This window comes from Lacerta agilis, chromosome 2 (genome assembly GCF_009819535.1).
Source record: "Lacerta agilis isolate rLacAgi1 chromosome 2, rLacAgi1.pri, whole genome shotgun sequence".
Classification (NCBI taxonomy): domain Eukaryota; kingdom Metazoa; phylum Chordata; class Lepidosauria; order Squamata; family Lacertidae; genus Lacerta; species Lacerta agilis.
The window spans coordinates 8,996,096-9,020,235 of NC_046313.1; the positions used below are offsets into that span (position 1 = coordinate 8,996,096).

The 24,140-nt window shown below is 47.0% G+C and overlaps 2 protein-coding genes across 2 annotated transcripts in view; both read left to right on the forward strand.

The window, feature by feature from the left end:
- Positions 1-7,354, forward strand: part of AMHR2 (anti-Mullerian hormone receptor type 2) — a 33,029-nt gene extending 25,675 nt beyond the window's left edge. The window contains exons 9-10 of the mRNA XM_033138489.1: positions 5,648-5,784; positions 6,852-7,354. Coding sequence (XP_032994380.1) covers positions 5,648-5,784; positions 6,852-6,980 — 266 coding nt within the window. The 3' untranslated portion in view covers positions 6,981-7,354. The remainder of the gene's footprint in view (positions 1-5,647; positions 5,785-6,851) is intronic.
- Positions 7,355-15,556: 8,202 nt separating this feature from the next.
- PRR13 (proline rich 13) lies at positions 15,557-23,763 on the forward strand. Its single transcript, XM_033138490.1, has 4 exons — positions 15,557-15,642; positions 18,829-18,875; positions 20,346-20,761; positions 23,210-23,763. Exons 2-4 carry the CDS (start codon positions 18,857-18,859, stop codon positions 23,246-23,248), a joined length of 474 nt encoding a protein of 157 aa, XP_032994381.1. The 5' UTR covers positions 15,557-15,642; positions 18,829-18,856; the 3' UTR covers positions 23,249-23,763.
- Positions 23,764-24,140: the final 377 nt, after the last annotated feature.

The window sequence follows — 24,140 nt, forward strand, 5'->3', positions numbered from 1 at the left end:
CTGTCTGGGGACAAACATTGGCTCCCTCAGCCTGAAAGCAAGATGAGCGCCGCAACCCCATAGTCGCCTTTGACTGGACGTAACCGTCCAGGGGTCCTTTACCTTTTTTAATCACCCCATGCATCTTTTTATCAACATTATTCCTATTTATGGGTGCTTCCAGGCTGTCTCTATTTTTGAGTGGGTTTCAGTCACATACTGGCAAATTCGGGTTGTGCAATTAGAGTTGGGGGAGGGGGGTATGTCACAACAGAGCCACCAAAAGCCTAGGCATTTTGCAATAAGGAAACTCACAGGGAAACAAGCAGGAAAGTGGAGGATAACACATCGTCTAACCTCACTGCAAACAAATCCAATAGCTGACTGTTGTCTAATCTCCCTGCAAACAAGTCTGGGTGAAGGCCCAACGAATAGGTCATCTGAAAGCAGCCTCTGTCATTCCACAAAAAAAATGTTTGTAGCTTAACTCTTCACAAATGCAACAAACCAACAAATGGTGAGGCTGAACACAAAGCAATGCGTTTTTGGCAGCTTCTGGCTCACTCCCCACCTGCTCCACCTTGGGGAGGTTCAAAAAGCTCTCATGGGACGAGTGCTCTTTTATCTCCTAAAGCCCTTGCCCATGGCTGCAGAGTGGTCTGGCTCTCTTGCAAACTGGCCATCAGCAGCGTCGGTGACAAGCCTGTGTACTCTCCAGACAGTGCCTGCCTAAGACCTTTTGGTGCCTGAGGCAAGACGTGCCAGCAATGCTCCCCTACCCCCAAGATCTGGGCCCAAGCACTGGTGGGGTGAGAGCAGTATGCTGCCCGAGGAGGGTTGCTTCATTGGTACACAGGCCATGCCATGCCAGGGCAGCAAGCTAGCTTAGGGGCTGCAGGGCAGACCGCATGACGCACCTTTCTAGCGACCCCTCAAAATTTCGGGCAGCTGCCTCACTCTGCCTCGAGGTAGAGCCGGCCTTGCCTCCGGATGCTGTTGGGCTCCATCTCCCATCAGCCACAGCCAGCAGAGCCAATGGGCAGGAATGATGGGCTCCAGCAACACCCGGAGGGCCACAGATTCCTCATTCCTGATCTATAGCTATTTGATCCGCTGGCACTGTTAGGAGGTCGTTCTGCTCTCTAAGGCATACTGCCACCTGGTTTGCAGGTGCTCCCGCCTTGTGACAGTGGCCTCAACTTCCACCTCGAGGTCCCACTGCCAGATGCAGGGAAACAGGATGGCTTCTGAAGCGAGGGTGATGGTGTGGATTGTGCTACCACCTGGTGACAGTTCCAGGGCATGGCATGCTGTTGATGAAAAACAAGCGTTTTCTGCTCACGCACTCAGCTTTTGGGATGGGATTGAGCTCCTGGCATGAGGGTATCTTGGGAGGGTTGCCATATGCCCAGAATTTCCTGGGCATAGCCGGAAACAGTGTCCGGGCGGAAATCACCATGTCGGACGTGTAGATGTTGGTGAATTTCCTTAAAAATAGCTGTGTCCAGATTTTCACTTTTTGAAATATGGCAACCCTATATCTTGGTATTCACGCCATCTCCCATTCTCCCACAGTTTCCTTGATCCTCTCCCTCTCTCTGTTCTTCAAAGATTTATATTGTTCCTGGCAAGAGCCAGTGTGGTGTAGTGGTTAAGAGCGGTAGACTCGTAATCTGGTGAACCGGGTTTGCGTCTCCGCTCCTCCACATTCAGCTGCTGGGTGACCTTGGGCCAGTCACACTTCTTTGAAGTCTCTCAGCCCCACTTACCTCACAGAGTGTTTGTTGTGGGGGAGGAAGCAAAAGGAGAATGTTAGCCGCTTTGAGACTCCTTTGGGTAGTGATAAAGCGGGATATCAAATCCAAACTCTTCTTCCTCACTTTACCTTGAGAGTTGTCCTGTTCAGCAGCCTTGTGAGTCATGGCTTTGCTGAGTCACAACATGGTTGGCATCTGGAGTTCCCGGCATGTTGCTAGGGCCCAAGGGCCCGGGCCCCCACCGCTAAAGCCTGCCCTGAGCCTCAGTTTTACAGTGCTTAAGGTGTGGAAGCAGCCAAACCTAAGAAATGCATATTCTTGCTAGTTAGCATGAGGAGGAGTTAGTTCTACAGAGCTGTATTGCTGATAGGCAGCTACTCAGACTATAGAAATACAATTGGTAGAGAGGGCTCTGTGTGATGTCATTTCTCCTTCTCTCCCGGAAAGGAAGGAGCATATAGTACTTCCTGTTCCTTTCTCACTTCCTTTTGACCAGCCATGAGGGCAGCCATGTCTTGTGCTTGCTCCGTCTTCAGGCACATGCCTGAAGCTGGTTATACTGTAAACCTAAGTATTTTGCCTGCATAGGTTTTACTGCTACCATTGCTGTGAACCAATGCATAAAGTAAGTAAATCTTACTTTTAAACTTACTTTACAAGTTTTTGCCTGATTCTTTGTTAAGCAAGGTGAGAAGGGGGAAGGAAACCAGATTACTTTCTTAGCTTCACTTGCTCAAAACAATTCCTGTGCTTTTAATTTTGCTGCCAAGGATATGGATTTTGAAACTATTTGTCAGGAGTAGCCCAGCTACTCACGAGGAGGGGGAGAGAGGAAGCCCTGCACAGGAGCAGGGCAGGGAGAGCTGCTCTTCAAGGGGAGACAGCTCACGAAGCTATAGGGAACCTGAGCCCCTTTTGCAAACGGACTCCTCCTCCTCATCTAGCTTATCACGGGAATTGTCTCCAAACGAGGGAGCGGAGCAAGGGCTCCATGACACTGCTGAAAGACCCAGCACCACCAGCCAGACAAGATCGGACAGAAGCCCACAGCTTCCGACACAGGCACAGCGCAGGGGGGCTAGAGGACCCAGGAGACATCATTTCAGGGTGCCGAAAATCTGGTGTTGGGCGCGTAGCCGAAGGAATGTACTTCCGGATTCTGATAGTGATTGAACGGTCGTGTTTTTGACTAGCTCCGCTTGTAAATAGCTATGCTTAATAAATAGCTTCAGTTTTTTAAAAGAGGCTTTGTTGTTACTCATGAGCAACACTGGGGAAGATCCTGACACTATTCAACCCACACACATAGGTGCCTGAAGGGATAAGTTGCAATTAATAGATCCTCTTCTGCCCATGAAAACCCACCCCACACAGGGAGCACCAGGCAGTGTGGAGCCACCATTTAAATTTATTATTTATTAAATTTATATACTGCCCTATACCTGCAGGTCTCTTAAATTTACTACAATGAGCCAGAATGATTGCTATGGGAAGGGCATTGTAGCAGATTTAAATGGTAGCTCCACACTGCCTGGTTCTCATTGGTGAGCTGCTGCCCATCACTACCAGGTAAGCCTGCCATTGGGCCTGCTCACTGGCAAAGGAGAGGGATCCCAAGAGAGCACTTTGTCCTCTCAGAACTGGAGCTGGCCCAGGAGGGGCAGGGATGCCATCAGTGATGCCAAAGGCCAGTTGTATGGTTGTTGTTGTTCATTCGTTCAGTCGTGTCCGACTCTTCGTGACCCCATGGACCAGAGCACGCCAGGCACGCCTATCCTCCACTGCCTCTCGTAGTTTGGCCAAACTCATGTTAGTAGCTTCGAGAACACTGTCCAACCATCTCATCCTCTGTCGTCGCCTTCTCCTTGTGCCCTCCATCTTTCCCAACATCAGGGTCTGTTCCAGGGAGTCTCCTCTTCTCATGAGGTGGCCAAAGTACTGGAGCCTCAACCTCAGGATCTGTCCTTCTAGTGAGCACTCAGGGCTGATTTCTTTAAAAATGGATAGGTTTGATCTTCTTGTAGTCCATGGGACTCTCAAGAGTCTCCTCCAGCACCATAATTCAAAAGCATCAATTCTACGGCGATCAGCCTTCTTGATGGTCCAGATCTCACTTCCGTACATTACTACTGGGAAAACCATAGCTTTAACTATACGGACCTTTGTCGGCAAGGTGATGTCTTTGCTTTTTAAGATGCTGTCTAGGTTTGTCATTGCTTGTCTCCCAAGAAGCAGGCATCTTCTAATTTCGTGACTGTTGTCACCATCTGCAGTGATCATGGAACCCAAGAAAGTGACATCTTTCACTGCCTCCATTTCTTCCCCTTCTATTTGCCAGGAGGTGATGGGACCAGTGAGTTGTATGGTAGTGCTCATCAAGCTTCCCCACGTTCAGGTTGCTGCCAGTAGCTAAGAGGGATCAGGGCCCAAAGCAGTGGCAGTTGGGGTGTCGTGTGGTGTGAGCGCAGTGGCAGGAGTACCCGGTTGGGTCTGCTGCTGTGTCCACACCACACTGGATTCCTTGCCCTCTTGGTTACCAGCAGTAAGCAACACTACCCTGCTTCAGGCCACAACTATCAAAGGTACCATCCAATGTTTGTGCATGACACTCACCAAGAATATTCAAGACAGGAACCGCAATACACAGCAGCTCCACTAGTTGGGCAAAGAAGTACTCCTCACACCCCACTAAATATGTTGGAGCTTGAATGCTGGGAACATGCCGTATCCTCCAAGCTGAAGTGCTTCTGTGAGGGAAGATGTCTGTTATCATAGAGCCTAGGGCTTGCCAATCAGAAGATTGGCGGTTCGAATCCCCGCAACAGGGTGAGCTCCCATTGCTTAGTCCCAGCTCCTGCCAACCTAGCAGTTCGAAAGCACGTCAAAGTGCAAGTAGATAAATAGGTACCACTCCGGTGGGAAGGTAAACAGCGCTTCCGTGCGCTGCTCTGGTTCGCCAGAAGCAGCTTAGTCTTGCTGGCCACAAGACCCGGAAGCTATCTGTGGACAAACTCCGGCTCCCTCGGCCTATAGAGCGAGATGAGCGCCGCAACTCCAGAGTCGTTCACGACTGGACCTAACGGTCAGGAGTATCTTCACCTTTACCTTTACCCAGTGCCAGATTTATGTATAAGCTAAACAAGCTATAGCTTAGGGCCCCACTCTCTTGGGGGCCCCCAAAAAAATTTCAAGGGAAAACAACAACTGGATGCACATTTCCAATTGTATTTCAGTTCACCAATTACTTTGATAAAATACATATTTTTTATGTGCACATAGCTTTAGACATCTATTATGTCCATAAATTACCATATAGCATGTCTTCAACACAATTTGTTGTTGACAAAGGACGGCTGGACATATAAATGGCCCCATTACTTTAGGGCCTCATCAAACCTAAATCCGGCCCTGAACCTACCACTGCTGTTTGGGTTAGTAGAGTGATTAAATCTCCAGATCTAGGCTCATAGCTGTCAACTTTTTTAAAGGGAAATTCCCTTATTCCGAATAGAATTCCTCGCAAGAAAAGGGAAAAGTTGACAGCTATGTCTAGACTACAGGCACTTTGTGCAGCTCCTGCGTGAAAGCTTAAAAAAAAAAATTCCTTTCCGCTTGGTAGCACTCAACACAGTAACTGGATAACCTCTGTGATTTGACCTAACTCACAGCAGGGCTGAGAGATGCCGGCATGGACACTCACTCGCCCTCACACAAATAGGCTGAGCTCACTGAAAGCCGTTTCAGACCTTCCACAGCTGCCATGTGGAAATAATATTTAGCAGTCTCCGAACGGGGGCTCTGAAGTATGAACAGGTTCTAGATTGTGGGGTGCTGGTAGTGCGGTGAGCCTGTTGTGCCGACAAGGTGGAAATCCCCTGTCTCCAACTTCACCGGCTTCTGCCTCTCTCCAGAAAACAGGGTCCCCGAGTTCCAGCTTGCCTATGAAGCAGAACTGGGCAGCAACCCTACATATAGTCAACTGAGGAGTCTGGCTGTTGTGGAAAGGGGTCGGCCGGCCATTCCAGCCGCTTGGAGGAGAATTGGGCAGGTAAGGTAAAGAAAGGTCTTTGCTCCTCCAAGGGGTCCTGCTTGAGAATCTGCTAAAGATTTTGAAATCCAGAACGTCAGTATTTTGTGGGAGTGATTCAATTGTGAACCAGAACTTTGGGTTTGCACAATTAAAGTGGATTCAAAGAGCTCTGCCGTTCTAGGGCAACAAATCTTGCCCCAGTGCTGCAGAGTCATTCTTTGTTAAGGAATGATAATGAAAACTCGAACTGTGGGTGGGAGAGGAAGGAGGGAGGGAAGTGTTTTTAATACGCAGGCAGAAAGACTCGTAATCTCTCGCAGTTTATAGCAACTTTGCAGATCAGCCTACCGATATTAGCAGATGATTGAAACAAAAACATTGTCTGCCCACACGGAAGCTTGTCAGTCGTTGATGGTACTGCAAGGGGTATGACAAAATGGCTGCCAGTCTTTTTAAATATATAAAATGGCAGCCACTGTGTTACTTAGAAGCCTGCCTGCTAGCCATTAAAGTAGGGTTGTCATATTTCAAAAAGTGAAAATCTGGACACAAAGTTGTTGAGCAAAACTCGAAATCCGCCAAAGTCTAGACATCTAGATTTCTGACATCGGTTGCCATTCCCCCAGATTTTCCCGGACATTTAAGCGATTTCCTGTTCCAGCCTTTTGCCTGGCAGGGGGGCCAACACAAAACCTTGGAGTCAGCAAAAAGAGACAGAGACCTTTTGGAAGCTGAAGATGGCAGAGATCTGGGAGCGAAGGTCTAAGGCAGGGATATGTAAGGAGATAAGAATGGAAAGAGGTTGGGGCAGGGCTGAGGAAAACCTTGAAGGCAAAAGCAAGGACTGTAGAGCTGGAGGCGAGAGGAGGAAGAAAGCCAGTGGGGAGATGTGAAGAGGCACATTTCACTTGCAGACAAATGGGTTTTGTTTTGTTTTTTGCAGGCCTGTTTAAAGGCAACATTTCATCTTCTGGAGCACATACAGTTCCAAACGTCTGCCCCTGCAATGCCTTCCCACTCTAATGAATCTTCCAGCTCTCTGTGTCTCCTGACACCCATTGCCGCTTCTCTGTGTTTCCCCCTAGGCTGCTGTCTGTCTACAGGAGCTCCTTGAGGACTGCTGGGATCCTGAACCAGAGGCTCGCTTGCAAGCTGAATGTGCCCAGCAGAGGCTGCAGAAGCTGTATGCTGAGGGCCTCGTGAAAGAGTTGTGACGAGGCTGAAACACAGACGAGGCCTTTTGTCAAGAATAAGCGGCCACGAAGGGAAGTCCCACCAAGCATGGCTTCTCACCATGGCTTTGGACCTCATCGGAGTGGAATAGATGCGTTTCTTTTCCTTTGTTTTTATAAACCTTGTCCACTTAATCAACTCAATGAGCTCTGTCCACTTAGTCAACTTGAATTGCACTTGTTTACCAGTGGGTCCCAACCTGCACCTTCCTCTTGTCTCCTCTAGCCACTCTTTGGCTCTCAATCACTTGAATCTTCCCATTCCTACGTCACTTCCTGCAGCACTGCAAAGGCCATTTATATACTATGATTTGGGCTGGGAATCTTAGGCACATTTTCCTAGGAGTAAGGATCACTGGGACTTACCATATTTTTCGCTCCATAAGACGCATTTTTCCCTCCTAAAAAGTAAGGGGAAATATCTGTGCGTCTTATGGAGCGAATGGTGGTCCCTGGAGCTGAATTGCCCAGGGGCCAAAAGAGGATCATGATTTTTATTTTACAAAGAGAAAAGGGGGTGTTGAAAGGACCCTGCTCAGCAGCTGATCAGCAAGAGATTGGGAGAGAGATAAGAGTCCCCGGCTCCCTTTCAGCCCCGTCCTCCTTTGTTGAATGTGCTGCAGAGGGAGGTTGTTTGTTTCCCCAGCTACATGTGACTGGCTGATTAGATTATCTGTCTGGAAACTGTAGAAAAGGCTCCCTTTCCTTTAGAAGCTGCAGAAATGTGAGTTGAACCCCATAAAAGCAGAGCTCTTCCTCTTTGCTTTTCCCCATTTGCAAAAAAACTGCAAAACTTTTAGCTGATCCTCAAAAAACAGGGTTTTTCCCTTTGCAAAAAAAGCTGCAAAACTTTTAGCTGATCCTCAAAAAAAAACAGGGCTTTTAGAGGAGGAAAACCAGAAAAATATTTTTTTTCTTGTTTCCTCCTCTAAAAACGAGGTGCGCCCTATGGTCCGGTAACTTCTTAGTAGATCTACATAGGACTGCCGAGTAAGATACCCAAATGAAGAAACTGGTATTGGGCACAGAATTCAGTATCCTAAGAATGTCTGTTTTTCTGTCAAGCAAAATGCAAGTCCATATGCTTTCATGCAGCAAAAATAGGCTTAAAAGGATATGTGCAATGGATAGTTAAGGGAGGGCTGATGAGTGGGCTTCAGTGCTCAGTGGAGCTTCTTGCCGCTCTTTGTCCAGCAGCAATAAAACAAATATATTCAAATTTGCCACACACACAAAATAAGTTTATGCAAGTCATTTGGCCTGAAACCCCAGATAACTGCTGCCAGGACTTCAAAGTCCTTCACATATTGCTGGCACTCAAAGGTTTGGCAAATTGCCCTCTTTGAAAAGGTATCTCATAAACTAAACGTGTCTAAAGGGCAGAGCTCAGATGACTATTTTTTGCTATATGGCATGATTTTATTTCTTATACAAATATTGAGGCACATTGTCCCCCCCCCTGTTTCACTGGTATATGCAAAACGCCTGGCTCATCTGAGATTTTGTAGAACCTTTATTCTTAATAATGATAGAACTCCCAGGTGGAGAATACTTTTATTTTTATATATGTTGTTAAGGGAATCTTTCTATGAGCCAGTACTTTATTATTATCCCTCTGAAGCTGAGCTGCATCTTTGTGCTTTTGCCTCTCCTGGCTGTGACGTTTTATGGTTTACATTTTTTTTATTCTTTGTTTTCTCTCTCTTTTTGTTATGTTTGCACTTTTTAAAAAACAAACTCAATAAAATATTAAATATACAAAGTCTTTCGCATGCATCATCTTATTTATTTAAGTATATATATATTATTACCAACTAGTAGCTTATGTTCCCGGAATGAAATTAAGTAATAAAATTACCGTAGGTTGGTCGGTGCTATTATCCCCATAATACAGATTGTGACAGAGAGACTAATGGCTGATCATGGGTTCGTGAGAGAGGCGAGCCTGGAACTGGTTCATAGCTCAGTCTCACAGCCACTATACTACAGGTACATTTACAATGATAATACACTTTTAAGAAAGTACATAAAATGGTGTGGGCATGAGCTAACTTGTCATGTTGATGTTACAGGCACTAGCCAATAAGTGGCTGCGGCACTTGTACAAGACTATTCCATACAGTAATTGCAATAAACATAGTAAGTGGGGCAAAGATAACCAACATATCCCCAAAGGCAGCCCTGTTACATGGAAATTCAATTGCCATTTACCTTCCCGCTGGAGCGGTACCTATTTATCTACTTGCACTTTGAGGTGCTTTCAAACTGCTAGGTGAGCAGGAGCTGGGACCGAGCAACGGGAGCTCACCCAGTCGCAGGGATTTGAACCGCCGACCTTCTGATGGACAAGCCCTAGCCTCTGTGGTTTAACCCACAGCGCCACCCGCGTCCCTTTGCAAAAGAAATAATTGGGTTCAAATCCTCACTCGTTCAAGAACCACACTGGAGTAGCTTTGGGAAGGTCAGCCTAATCTTGGTAAGTATAATTGGTTTAATTCAACCTGAAATGGGAATGGCTATGTCTATTGGTGAAAGAGTTTAACTGCAGCTAAATTAAGAGCAAAAAGGAATCTCTTAACTCACTGATGGGTTGATACTTAACTCTTATTGTTCTCAGGTAGCTATGACGTGGTGTTTTAACCTTAGATCACATGAAAGGTATTAAATTGCAAATTCGCCATCTTGGAAGGAGTTCTTGGTTCCCAGACTCTCCGAGTGTGTGGGTGAAAATGAAGCTCTTCAGGTAAACAACCTAGGCAGGATGCAGGCTGTGGGGAGAGACAGACCTCTGCTTCTAGGTCTGTTGGAATGATTTCATATTTTGTAAGAAGATGCTGAGCTTATGCCTTGGAGCCGGCATATATCTTATGGAGTCATTTGCATGTTTCTGTTACGTTATGAAGAATGTTCTGCAAGTAAAGCTTTAATTAAACTTCTGGGCCTTGACAATGTTTTATTTCCCAAAAATGAGTCCGTTTTCATGCATCAAAGTGTGCAATATTAATATCTGCAATAAATCTAACTCTCAGGGTTATTGTGCAAATAAAAATGTGTCCTTGGTGGGAGAATGGGGATACAAATGGAATCAAATAAAGGATCTGTTTGTGATCTCCTTCAAGCACTTGAAATAAAGAGAGCAGAAGCTTCTGCTGCTCAGCGATGTTCTCCTTTTGACATTCAGCTGTCAAGCGGAATTGCATTCCTGCTGCTTCATCAGAAGAGAAAGGGTGGCTTTTTCCTACATTATGCACCGAGCTGCTTGGCTGCATGCCAGAATCTGTCAGAAGTGCAGGGCCTGTGTCCTTGGCACAGGTGCTCACTTGCACACACGGGCTCGGCTCTGCACACTGGAGCCTGGCGTCTTATTTATAGCTGGGAAGGTCGATTAGTCACTTTTTAAACGAAACTTGACTTAGAGTGATTTTTTTTTTAATGGTTGCTATTTGGGACGATGTTAGGCAAACACTATTTAAAGGTTGCATATGGACATTTTTTTTAAAAAAAAACAAAATTGTTCGGGAAGTTGATCGAGAGTGATGTAGATGGCATATTCTAAGGGCATAACTAGACGCAATGACGAACGAACATAAGGCTGCTACTAAAAATGGCAGCCCTGTGTCATGTTCTCCCTCCTCGCCCCGGACTGTGAACTTAGGGAAACATGCGACTTGCCATCATTATGTCACCCATTTCTTCTTCCCCAACCCCACATGCTGATAATGTGGAGTAGGGCTGGGCAATATCTGATTCTCAAGATTTTGATATATCACCAGCTACCGGTAAGCATTGTGATGTACCAATATATCACAATGTCTGAAATAAAGATGGAGCTATGTAGAGGCATGGGCAGGGCCGTCTTAAAGGGATCAGCCGCCCTGGCGCGACGATCCCTCGCCGCCCCCGGTGGGCCGCCTCTCCGCCCACCTCCCTCCCGCGCTGGCCGCCCCTCGGGAGGGGGGGTGGGCGAGGGGGGGATGAGGGGCGTGGCGGTGCAAGCCGGCCGCCCTCCGGAGCCTCAGCTGGGAAGGGCCACGCCCCTCATTCCCCGAGGGGCGGCCAGCGCGGGAGGGAGGTGGGCGAGCGGGGGATGAGGGGCGTGGCGCTGGAGCGGCGCGGGGCTTTGCGCGCCCTTCCCAGCGCTCCAGCTGGGGCTCCGGAGGGCAGCCGGCTTGCAACTCGCCCGCCGGCGTGGGGGCGGGTGCGGGTTGGGGAGGGGGCGCCCTGTATGCTGGCGGGCTCGCGGGGGCGCCCCTGGGGGGCCTGGCGCCCTGGTGCACCGCGCCACCCAGCCCCTATGACGAGACGGCCCTGGGCATGGGCTAGCTTCATGTTTTTTCCTGCATTGTGATTCTTGCCAGCACCTGCTCTTGTGATTCACTGGCCCTTGCAGGAGGCAGGGGAGAGCTGAGTCGGCAGAGTTAACAAAGGCAGCAGGAATCAAGCGAAGCGTTGGCTGGCTTCACGGTTTCCCCCGGACTGTGACTTTTGCATCACACACACACACACACACACTGTGATTTGTGGTGTATTGCCAGGTCAAAAATTATGAAACTGATACCACAATATGGACTTCAAACTGGTTTTAGACCATATATTGATATATCGCCCAGCCCTAGTGTGCCACAAGGAATTGGGACAGTGTGATGATGTCATGTCATTACAAATAGAGGAAGGGGAAGATTGCCTTGGAGCTACCTTTCCGGCGGGACGTGGGTGGTGCTGTGGGTTAAACCACAGAGCCTAGGGCTTCCCGATCGGTGGTTCGAATCCCCACGACGGGGTGAGCTCCCGTTGCTCGGTCCCAGCTCCTGCCCACCTAGCAGTTTGCAAGCATGTCAAAGTGCAAGTATATAAATAGGTACGGCTCTGGCGGGAAGGTAAACGGTGTTTCCGTGCGCTGCTCTGGTTTGCCAGAAGAGGCTTTGTCATGCTGGCCACATGACCCGGAAGCTGTCTGTGGACAAACGTCGGCTCCTCGGCCTATAGCGCGAGATGAGTGCGCAACCCCAGAGTCGTCCGTGACTGGACCTAATGGTCAGGGGTCCCTTTACCTTTACCTTTCCAGCAGCACTCTGTGTTACACTTTTCAGATTTGGGACCCACTTTTGAGTCCTCCCCTAACATGGGAGCCATTTTTGCATTATTATTACAGGCATCTCCACACACCCCTCCAACTTACCTGTGATCAACTGGTGTGCGATTGCATATACACTTGGCGCTGGGAAAGAATTAAATTCTAACCTGGGAACAGCAAGAAAGAGTTGAAGAGTTCTCATGGTTCGTGAGAAGACCCTTCTAGGAGCCTGAAGAGGACATCAGTGAGGGTGGAGGAAACCCCCAAAAGACCAAAGGTACAGTGGGGTTTTGTTTAGGCTGCTGAGCTTCCCCACCTAACAGCTGGCGTGTGGGGTAGCACAGCTACTTCATGCATCTTCCAACCTCCTGCTGGCCTCAGAGCTTCAATTTTAGTTGTGGATATTTTTGGGTACAGTATTTTTTGGTATGGATTGGAGAGAGAGCAGAAGAGTGGGCATTTAGAGGGTGCTTCCCTCTTACGCAGGCCATTTCCTTCTCCTCCTCATTCAATGTCAGTGTCCTTGGTACCACATAGAATTGTAGAATTGGAAGGGACCATGAGGGTCATCTAATCCACCCTCTGCAATGCAGGAATCCTTTGCCCAATGTGGGAATTGAACCCATGACCCTGAGATGAAGTCTCATACTTTATTGACTGAGCTAAGTGTGTTGTTCTTGCCCTCATTTTGAAACGATATCTATCCATATTCTGAAAATATTCTTTTTTTATACCAGACTAAACTGAAATATTTAAATGTTTCTTTGTCCTTGAGTATTCCCATCACACTTGCAATCCTTTCCTGCCACACCTGTTGAAGAAGAAGAAGAAGAAGAAGAAGAAGAAGAAGAAGAAGAAGAAGAAGAGGAGGAGGAGGAGTTTGGATTTGATATCCTGCTTTATCACTACCCGATTCTCAAAGCGGCTAATATTCTCCTTTCCCTTCCTCCCCCACAACAAACACTCTGCGAGGTGAGTGGGGTTGAGACTTCAGAGAAGTGTGACTAGCCCAAGGTCACCCAGCAGCTGCATGTGGAGGAGCGGAGACGCGAACCCGGTTCACCAGATTCCGAGTCTACCACTCTTAACCACTACAAAACACTGGCTTTGAGAACCACTACATTAAATAATCTGTTTCAGGTGGGTTTTTAGCAAAAGCTACTGTGGTTATATTACGTTTTAACTCAGATTAAAATTTTTAAATATTATTATTAGGACTGTTTTTTCTTCTGGGTAATTTGCACGCATAATGCTTTTTTGCTATCTGCTTCCTGTTATTTGTTTGGATTTGTGAGGTTTTGTGGTGTTATTTTTTTAGAAGCTACCTTCTATGGTAGCTACTCTAAAAGACAGTTTATTAATCTTCTAAACAAACAAACATTGGTGTGTACAGCTGCCCATCCTGAAAGCAACATGAGAGGGCTGGATAGACTTCAGGACTGCAAAACCAGTTTTGTACCTGTTGTTTTAATAGAGATCCACCCATCATTCACATGCAAAATATTGGCTGGGCTTTGAGCCAGATGCAAAGTGCGTGGCTCAACTGCATCCCATGAGCCCTGCAATTGGGTGTCTTGTATTTATTTACAAATCCCTGAACAACTTAGGTCCGGAGTACCTTAGGGACTGCCTTATGTCCTATCTCAATTGCAGAAACTATCTGGAGCATCATTGGCCATCCTACAAGTTGGTGAAGCTCAATTCACACCAGCAGAAACCCAAGTCATTAGCGACATTTACCCAGTCCTGTGGAATGCTCTCCCAATAAAGTTTCAAGCAGGCACCTTCAAAGATTTGTCTATGCTGCCAGGCTTATGCTTGCGATTAAGAAAACATCTGTAATAGTTAGCTGATGATCTGTGATTTAATTTTTTTTGCATGGTTTTTAATCGTGTATGTATAATGTATAGTTAGTGGGACGCGGGTGGCGCTGTGGGTTAAACCACAGAGCCTAGGGCTTGCTGATCAGAAGGTCGGCGGCTCGAATCCCCGTGACGGGGTGAGCTCCCGTTGCTTGGTCCCAGCTCCTGCCAACCTAGCAGTTTGAAAGCACGTCGAAGTGCAAGTGGATAAATAGGTACCGCTCAGGCGGGAAGGTAAACGGCGTTTCCGTGCGCTGCTCTGGTTCGCCAGAAGCGGCTTTGTCATGCTGGCCACATGACCCGGAAGCTGTACGCTGGCTCCCTCGGCCAATAAAGCGAGATGAGCGCCGCAACCCCAGAGTTGGACACGACTGGACCTAATTGTCAGGGGTCCCTTTACCTTTTTATAATGTACTGTATAGTGTTGGATACGCTGTATCCAGCCTTTATTGATGGGCAATTATAAGGCAATAAGCCTAATTTACTTCTAGGGCATTCATATATTTTCCCACCATTGTTCATCCCACACTTTTCGCTGCATTCCTCCCATCACTTTTCAAACTGCAAACAACTCTGATCCATTTTTTAATGGATTAGTTGTGCTAAGGCAAGTCATTGCTAATTTTGTTCTGTGAACTGCCTACCTCCGGGTCTAGGGCAGTATATAATTCAATAAATAATAAATTAATCCAATTTAATTGAGCAAACCAAAAGTGACCATTGCTGCCTTTTTAAAGTTTCAAAGCTGCAGCATTTTTAAAGAACTCCACAACCCAGTTAATATGTATACTTCTACTCCGTATAACAGAATGTTTTCATCTTTAAACTGTTTAACCTGGTTGCATTGAGAGCTATCTTTGACTGCAACCATTACATAAAAATTAAAATTTAAACGTTCAGATGAACGCATGCGAATATATTGACCAAGTGTATTCTGCATGCCAAAATTATTACAGTTACAGGTAGGTAGCCGTGTTGGTTTGCCTATAGTCAAAACAAAATAAAAAATAAAAAATTTCCTTCCAGAAGCACCTCAAGAGACCAACTATGTTTGTTCTTGGTATGAGCTTTTGTGTGCATGCATACCAAGAACAAACGAAAGCTCATACCAAGAATAAACTCAGTTGGTCTCTAAGGTGCTACTGGAAGGAATTTTTTAATTTAAAATTATTACAGTTATTACAAATATGAAAAGAAACAAGAGTCTCAGTTTGAATGAAAGTTTCTTTCAAGTCTGCAGGCAGAAATAATAAGTGGAATTAACATACCCTCCAACATTTCTTCAATAAAAATAGGGATATCCTAAGGAAAAGTGGGACATTCTGGGATCAAATCAGAAACCGGGACAGCTTCTCCAAAGCTGGGATGTCCCTGGAAAATAGGGACACTTGGATTCTGCAATAATTCCAGAACAAGGCTGGCCTCTTCCTTCCTTCCTTCCCTCCCTCCTTTATCTGCAGCCCGCGTCCGAACAGTCATTGGTGGAAGGCGCCGCCTACCCCGCCTGCTTGAGCCGCAGCTTCTGATGGACACGCAGCCTCTCCTATGGGAAGTTGGCGGTTACGGCCGAGAGCCAATGGGCTGGAGGGACCATGCGAAACGGAGCTCAGCAGCCCCAGGAAGGCTTCCAGGAAGTAGCTGCTGCTGCTGCAGAACTTGGAAGGGAGTGAGGGGAGAAGGCGGAGAGAGGTTGCAAAGGTGAAGGTAGGTAGGTGGGTGGGACGGGAATCCTTGCGATCTGGTAGGATTTCTTGCAATTTGTGCAATTTGTGGAAGGATTATATATGTATGCATGTATAAATGGGCTCTAAAAAGTTTAAAAGGCAACTTTTAAGGGGTGTTCTTGGTGGAGCATTTGCTGCACAGCAGTTAATGTACGATTGGGGCTATATCCCATATTTAGTCTCCCATTTCTACTTTTACTATTGTTGTTGCCTTTCTACTTTTACTGTTGTTGTTGTTTCATTTGTTATTTGTTTGAGGTGAACTCAAAACGGCTTACAAAAACTTAACATTATTATTAATAACAATTTTATTATTTGTACCCCGCCCATCTGACTGGGTTGCCCCAGCCACCCTGGGCGGCTTCCGGCATATATAAAAACATAATGGAACATTAAACATTAAAACCTTCCCTATATAGGGCTGTCTTCAGATGTCTTCTAAAATATAAATGACTATTTTTCTGGGACATCTGATGGGAGTGCGTTCTATAGGGTGGGTGCCGCTACCGAGAAGGCCTTTTAAAAATAAGAATTTAAAGCCTCCTAAAAGGCTCATTGGGACACGGTGGCGCTGTGGGTTAAACCACAGAGCCTAGGACTTGCCGATAAGAAGGTCGGCGGTTTGAATCCTCGCAACGGGGTGAGCTCCCGGTTGGTCCCTGCTCCTGCCCACCTAGCAGTTTGAAAGCACGTCAAAGTGCAAGTAGATAAATAGGTACCTCTCCGGCGGGAAGGTAAACGGCGTTTCTGTGCACTGCTCTGGTTCACCAGAAGTGGCTTAGTCATGCTGGCCACATGACCCGGAAGCTGTACACCGGCTCCCTCGGCCAATAAAGCGAGATGAGCGCCACAACCCCAGAGTTGTCCGCGACTGGACCTAATGGTCATGGGTCCCTTTACCTTTACCTAAAATGCTCATCAATAGCATATACATAAAAGGGCAGATCACTCGTTTGCATGTAGTGTGGGAACATTTTCCATTCACTTGCCTCAGTGGTGTTAAGGCTTGAGATACCTGGTGGGTTCGTGATGCAGGTGAGACTCGAATCAGGATCTTCTTGGACCACTTTGGAGACTCTTAGCTTTTAGTCAGTGCTGAAATTCTATATACTAATAGCAGACTCATCCTCGATGAGTCTGGGCTGTAGCCAAAATGGCAGCCTTTGTCTTGGGGAAATCCCAAGATCTGCAAAAGTACAAGCATTTCAAAGGGGGAGGGGACTCATAAATGGGGGTGTGGACACCCACAAACAACTCTATGAATGAGCATGCTCAGTAGGCATAGAATGCATTGCTGACTTGATTGTTGGGGGGGATAAAGACGAAGACTGGAAAACAGGTGGGGGGATGGAATAGAGTATCCTGGAAAAGGAATAGCTAGCTGGTTGGTTGGTTGAAACCCTGAACAGGACCACTCAACACTGCAACATTTGGTTGCTGTTCCCATTTGTCTGTACAAGCTATGCAAATTATGTTGGGTGCCTTCTTGCTTAGTGTGACTGGACTGTAATGTTAGGCAGAGGAGATAGAGGGGGGAAAGAGAGACATTGATAAGCGAGAGGAAAGAAGAACCATTAAGGTGAGACTTGGGTGTTCAGGAGAGGGTGTGTTGAAGGGCAGTGGATCTTAATGGGCAGTGGAGATGGCAGCAATGCTATATCCCCACTCATTTTCTGAAATAAAACAACCCCAAGTGCTGGGTTTTGCCCTCTCCCTTGGTGCAGGGCCCACCACTTAGGGGCATGTTCAGAAACCCTATGAAAGGGAACTCTTTAAAACCATACTTCTATGTACAGTGGTACCTCGGGTTACAGATGCTTCAGGTTACAGACTCCACTAACCCAGAAATAACACTTCAGGTTAAGAACTTTGCTTCAGGATAAGAACAGAAATTGTGCGGCAGTGGGAGGCCCCATTAGCTAAAGTGGTGCTTTAAGGTTAAGAACAGTTTCAGGTTAAGAACGGACCTCCAGAACGAATTAAGTTCTTAACCCGAGGTATCACTGCATGAATGAAAGAGAGGCTGGCCACTTCGTACCTATCAAGACGGTGGATTTTTGGCCTTCTTGGACCGGATGTGGGATAATAATTTGTTCTGTTCTCTAGGCTTTATCAGAATGCTAGGTTCCTGTTGATCATAAGTCAGTTAGCGGCGTTTATGGAAACTTCCTTTAGCTCAGGAAGTTTGGTTGGTTATACACTTCTGCCCCATTATCTCTTGAAATATTGCTGTGCTTAGAATAATAGTAACTTTGTAACATCGTTTGAATGTTTTAATCTCATGAGCAACACACTGATGATAGACTGTTTAGTTTTGTAAAATAACCTTATTTATTATTATTTATTAATTCCAGTTCTATACCACTTTATGTTTTTAAGAAAGAAAGAAAAACCTCAAGTGAGGTTTAAAACACCAAATAAAAAATATGGAATAAAACATTACCAAAGAAAGTCAGATATAAAGTATACATTCAAAGCAACTTAATTAACAGGAAGCTAAAATATTATCTTAAAAACTTCGTATTTAAAATGTAGATAAACCTTGAGGATTGCATGATGGAAAGATAGCCTGGAAATTATAAACATGAAATGATATAATTGACCTATCTAGTTTTGAATCTTGAATTTTGTATGAGTAACACACTGATGATGTATAGTTTAGATTTCCAAAATAACCTTATTTAGATACTTAAGATGCAGATAAACCTAATTTCATACTGATTTAGAAGATGGAAAAATCAAATTAGAAAAAAACGTGAGTTGGAAGGGAGAAATGAAATACACATGGTAGACTTTTCACTTGCCTTCCAGTAATTTAGTGTGGGCCCTCGCATGCTTTCAAACATACAAAAACATAGATCCATATTCATGATGGCTAGGGACTTACTATTTTATAAAACAAGTTGTCAGAAACTTGAATTTCAGTCTGTGTACCGCATACTATTGTCCTTGGATAATCCTTGTCTTAAATTAAATTCTACGTAGTAGAATCTGTGTAACTCTGTCTGTGTAGCCTGTAGCGCTTGTCTTTTTGCAATTTGACCTTATGGCGTGGACTTTGTTATGAGTAGAAATCTTTCCCTCCGACTTGATTTATGAGCCTGTTTATGCAGTAATTGATGGCCTTTAACTTTACGGAGTTTATGCTAACAATATCTTTCCCTACCCAGGTGACACATTCTCCCCTCCTTGAGAACCATGTGGGATCCCAATGCAGGTAAAGTGGGAAGAAGGACTGATGGGTTTATCCAGGGTACCTCTCTAGGGAATATGCATAGATGGATGGCCACAGAGGTGCATGTGAGCTACCCCTGGGCAGGAGGGCATTTTTTGATGGGCGTTGGCTGCCTCCAGAAAGGTCTCTGAGTGCTTTCTTCGCACTGAGTCATGTGCTTGTATCCATACATTTAAATAGCTTCCATGCTATTTTTTAAGAAAAGAGAGTGAGCTGACTTGGTAACTCCCAAGGCACCTCTCGTGCCATTGTGCTGGTGTACCTGATCAGCATTAAAACTCACCTGGATGGCAAAGATCTTGCAAGTGCTCTGTGAAGGTAATCCTGCCAAGAGGAAAAACAGAAGGCATTTTAAGTCTAGTCACAATTGGCTTGGGCCAGTCTTGCTTTCTTGCAACAGAACTAGGTTGTCTCAAGTCAAGGACAGACGTTTGTTTTGCCTGACCTCACTGCCCGTGAGTTGTCCTCAGCGATTCAGCAGAGGGCTCAGTTTGACATTGCTAGCTGTCACTAGTGATGTGTTGTTGCTTTCGAAAGACCCTGAGCTTTCTCCGCAGCCAACCACATGGCCTCCTTGGACCTCCTGAATCCGAAGTTCCTTCTCCCGTTAGTGTTAGGGGAGACTTGCTTTCCGAACGCCGGAGGTCCTTGGGTTGATTGAGGTTGAAACTTGTGTGGCCAAAAGCGCAGGGGCTGCTCCTTTGCAGAACAAGCAGAAATGTGGAAGGAAGAAGAACTGCTTCTCCTTGCAAGCTTGATGGGCTGAGGTTGGGAGTGGAACATGTGTGGATGTGCCCAGTTCAGGGAGCAGCTGAACTGTTGTAGGAGATCTATAGCTCAGTGGTAGAGCCCAGGCTTTGCAAAACAGAAGATCCCGGGTTCCATCCCTGACGGCACCTCCAGGTAGGGCTTGGAAAGACCCCTTTGTTTGGAAAATTTTGAGCTGGATGGATCACTGCTCTGACTTGTTATAAGACCGTTTCCTATGTTTTAGAGATGGTGTCTTGCTCATGTTGCCTAGTATACATAGACCAGGGGTCAGCAAACCTTTCCAGCAGGGGGCCGGTCCACTGTCCCTCAGACCTTGTGGTGGGGCCGGACTATATTTTGAAGGGGGGGGGGAAATGAACAAATTCCTGTGCCCTACAAACGACCCAGAGATGCATTTTAAATGAAAGCACACATTCTGCTCATGTAAAAACACCAGGCAGGCCCCACAAATAACCCAGGGATGCATTTTAAATAAAAGGACATGTAAAAACACGCTGATTCCCAGACTGTCTGCGGGCCGGATTGAGAAGGCGATTGGGCCGGATCCAGCCCCTGGGCCTTAGTTTGCCTACCCATGACATAGACGGAATGGTAAGATGCTTCAGGTTGACTGCTGTGTGTTTCATTTAGCCTTGCAACTGATAAGACTTTCTTCCTCTCCCTCCCTTTTTTTTGTTTTAGGCCAGCCAGGCGCCTACCCAGGAGCTGCCTATCCTCCCAACCCTTCTTATCCAGCAGGCTTCAACCCTGCCCACCCCCCTCCTGTGAATCCTGCCTTTCCTCCAGGTCCAGTACCTGCTGGCTCATATCCTGGGCCCCCAGCAGGGATCCCCGGGCAACCTGCATACCCACCAGGTCACCCTATCCTGCCCCCATATCCTGGACACCAACCTGGTTACCCTGTCCCCCCTGGCGGTCCTTACCCCCCACCTGCCCCGGGTATGCCCGGAGGGATGGGGGTGAATCCTTTGCTGCCCGGGGCTGTTGCGATGGGGACCCATGGGATGGATAAGAAGGCAGCGAAGAAGATGAAGAAGAAGATGAAGAAGGCGCACAAGATGAACAAGCCACACAAGCACCACAAGATGCATGGGAAGGTGTGTGAAAGCGGAAGGGAGGTGTCAGGGAAAGAGGGGCTACTCAGGAGGAACAGGGAGAGAGAGAGGAGCAGGATAGTGTTTCCTCCAGAGAAGGGGGGTCGCTGGGTTACAGAGAGCAGCCACCAATAATATCCACTGATTCATCTCCCAGCTCAAGCCCCCGTCAGGAATTGTCACCGGAAGAGGGAGAGGTGCCAGGCTATAGGAGGGCAGGGCAAAGACCAAGAGCAGTCGGTCTCAGACAGGAGGAGGAGATGATTGGGGGGGGGGGAGACGACGCAGATGCTGTTTCAAAGTGCCCAGGCATTGGCTGTGTTGGCGGGCAAGACAGAGCCCGCCACTCCGAGAAACTGAAAGTAACTGACCAGACGTATGTCAGAGACTCTGTAACTACATTATGAAAATAAATACAGTGGTGCCCCGCTAGACGAATGCCTCGCTAGACGAAAAACTCGCTAGACGAAAGGCATTCGCTAGCGGAAGGCTGCCCCGCAAGACGAAAAAGTCTATGGGGCTGCCTCGCAAGACGAAAAAATTTTTTTGCGTCGCCCGAAAACCGCTATTTTGTATCGGTGCTTCGCTAGATGAAAAAATCGCTAGACGAAGATACTCGCAGAACGAATTATTTTCGTCTAGCGAGGCACCACTGTAGTTTTAGCTTACCGGAGAGCCTGTCGTTTCTCATGAGCAACATCTAAAGGGGGGAGCCACCCCTTGACAGGAGGGTTGGGGAAGAACAGGAATCTTGGACTTTCTTTACTTGTTGCTGTGCCTCAAGAAGCTAGCCAATCTGGTGCTCTTCAGATGTTGCTGGACTCACATCAGCCCTGATCGTTGTCCAGGCTAGATGGGGCTGATGGGAGTTGGAATTCAGCAACATCTGAGGGCTAGGACTGGGTGCTATTTCCATCCAAAACTGGTTTGAAGTCCATATCGTGATATCAGCTTCATAATATTTGACCTTGCGATATAACATGAATCGTTAACGTATGTTAGGGCTGGATGATACATCGTCCCAAAAGCAGTTTGAATTCCATATTGTGATATCAGCTTCATAATATTTGACCTGGTGATGTATTGTGAATTGTGATTGTGTGTGTGTGTGTGTGTACTTTGCAAAAATCACGATGAAGGAAAAACTGAAGCCATCCAATGCCTCTTTGTATCTCCATCCTTATTACAGGCATTGTGATTGTATCAGTATATTGCGATGTTTAGCTCTCCATATATCACAATGTTGAAAACCAGGTATCGCCCAGCCCTACTGGGGGGCATTATGTTGAGGGAGGCTGCCATGGAGGTAGAGGAGAGAAGGCCTGGTGGTCTGAGGTAAATGGTCACTGGGCCTTCAACCCTGAGCCAGACAGGGTCTGTGGGGTTTGTGATTAGAAGTATTTTGCGGTGTAGCTGTAGAATATGGGGTGGTGTTCGAGGAGGGTACATAGTGTGGTTGGGGAGAGGTACTCCTTTCTGCAGGGAAGAGCTTTGACCTCTGACAGCCTGGTCCTCAGTCAAACTATGGCCGTCTTCAGAAAGCAGCAATTGTGCCAGTTGGTGGGAAAAGGAGTCCCAAGAGAGAGAGAAAGGGAGAAGAAGAAAATGGAACTGAAACAGGCGGAAAGGGTGGGGAAGCCCTCTGCAAGTAGTCAGTTTGGACCGCTTTTTAATTGGGGATGGGTCAGTGGCGCTGTGGGTTAAACCACAGAGTCTAGGGCTTGCTGATCAGAAGGTCAGCGGTTCGAATCCCCGCGACGGGGTGAGCTCCCGTTGCTCGGTCCCTGCTCCTGCCCACCTAGCAGTTCAAAACTACGTCAAAGTGCAAGTAGATAAATAGGTACCTCTCCGGCAGGAAGGTAAACGTTGTTTCCGTGCACTGCTCTGGTTCGCCAGAAGCGGCTTTGTCATGCTAGCCACATGACCCAGAAGCTGTCCACTGGCTCCCTCGGCCAGTAACACGAGATGAGCGCCACAACCACAGAGTCTGACACGACTGGACCTAATGGTCAGGGGTCCCTTTTCCCTTTCAGTGAAATGGACCAAGATGGAGGGCAGTGGGGGGCAGCAACCGCACCGAGGGAGAGAAAATAGTGGCACTGGGGGGGGGAGCACTATTCAACGCTGCAAGTTCCACCTCCCGTTAACTCTGGCTTCTCCCACCATCGGCTGCAAACTCCAGTTGACTTTGTCCATGGCAAACGGCTCTTCGCAGTGGGGGGGGGGAGTTTCCCCTCCCCTGCAGTACATGTTCAGAGTCTGTCTCTTCCTTCAGCCAATCTGCGTGTATAGGAAACAGTAATTTTAGCTGATAATGAGGCATTTATATCCCCAATTGACATTTTCTTGAGCTGAGCTCTGGGATAGATTAAAGCCCTGATTAGATTTCGGTAGCAGTAACACTGAGTCAGAATTGAAGTCTCATGAGGCTCCCCCTTCTTCTGTTTACAGCACTCCTCCTCCTCTTCCAGCAGCAGCGACTCCGACTGAGGCCTGTTCCTACCTCTTCCCGCAAATGCTGATCCTTGCGCCAGTCTTCCTGCTTCCAACAAGCGCTGATCTACTTAGCTGTCACCAGATAACAATGAGGACTGCTTGCGGGTCACCCGTTATTTACAGGGTTTGGCCAAAGTTTATCCCAACGGCATGCGCAACCTTCCTTCAAAGTCTGATGGGAACTCTGGTGTTGATGATTTAAACCGGGTTGGTGGGATCAGCTAATGAGTCTTCAGAAAGTCAGAATGTGAGGGCCACCAGATGGCTTAAGTAAAGTCCATCTGCAAATGCGTGGCAGCCTTTGCTCTTCTGAAATGTAGGCTGTTCAAAATGGCAGCCAATCAGGTTGTTTCTCGAAGCTTTCTGATTGGCTTCCTCAGGCAGTTGGGGTCCAATTGAATGGATAAGATGTGCTTTAAGTGACAAAGAAGTGGGCCTTCAGATGGCGTTGAACTAGACCTCCCATCATCCCCATGCTGGCTGGGACTGATGGGAATTGTAGTTGCAACAACATCAAGAGCAGGTTTTTTTTTTTGCAAACTTAGGTCTCCAGCTGTTTTTTCAGACTACAGTTCCCATCACCTCTGACCACTGGTCCTGCTAGCTAGGGATGATGGGAGTTGTAGTCCAAAAACAGCTGGAGAACCAAGTTTGGGAAACCCTGATCTAGAGTGCCAAAGCATAGCCACCCTTATTTTAGACGGAGGTTGAACGGGAGGTGATGGGTCCAAATTGGCCCGAGCACTTTCAAGAAATTGCTCCCACTCCTCAGTATGATCGTCTTTCCTGTGCTACCTGGGGAAATGGCAGATAGAAGCGAAGAGATTTGGAAAGTGTGTGTTGCTTATTTAATATAAGGTTGAATGATAGGTTTCTTAATATTGCA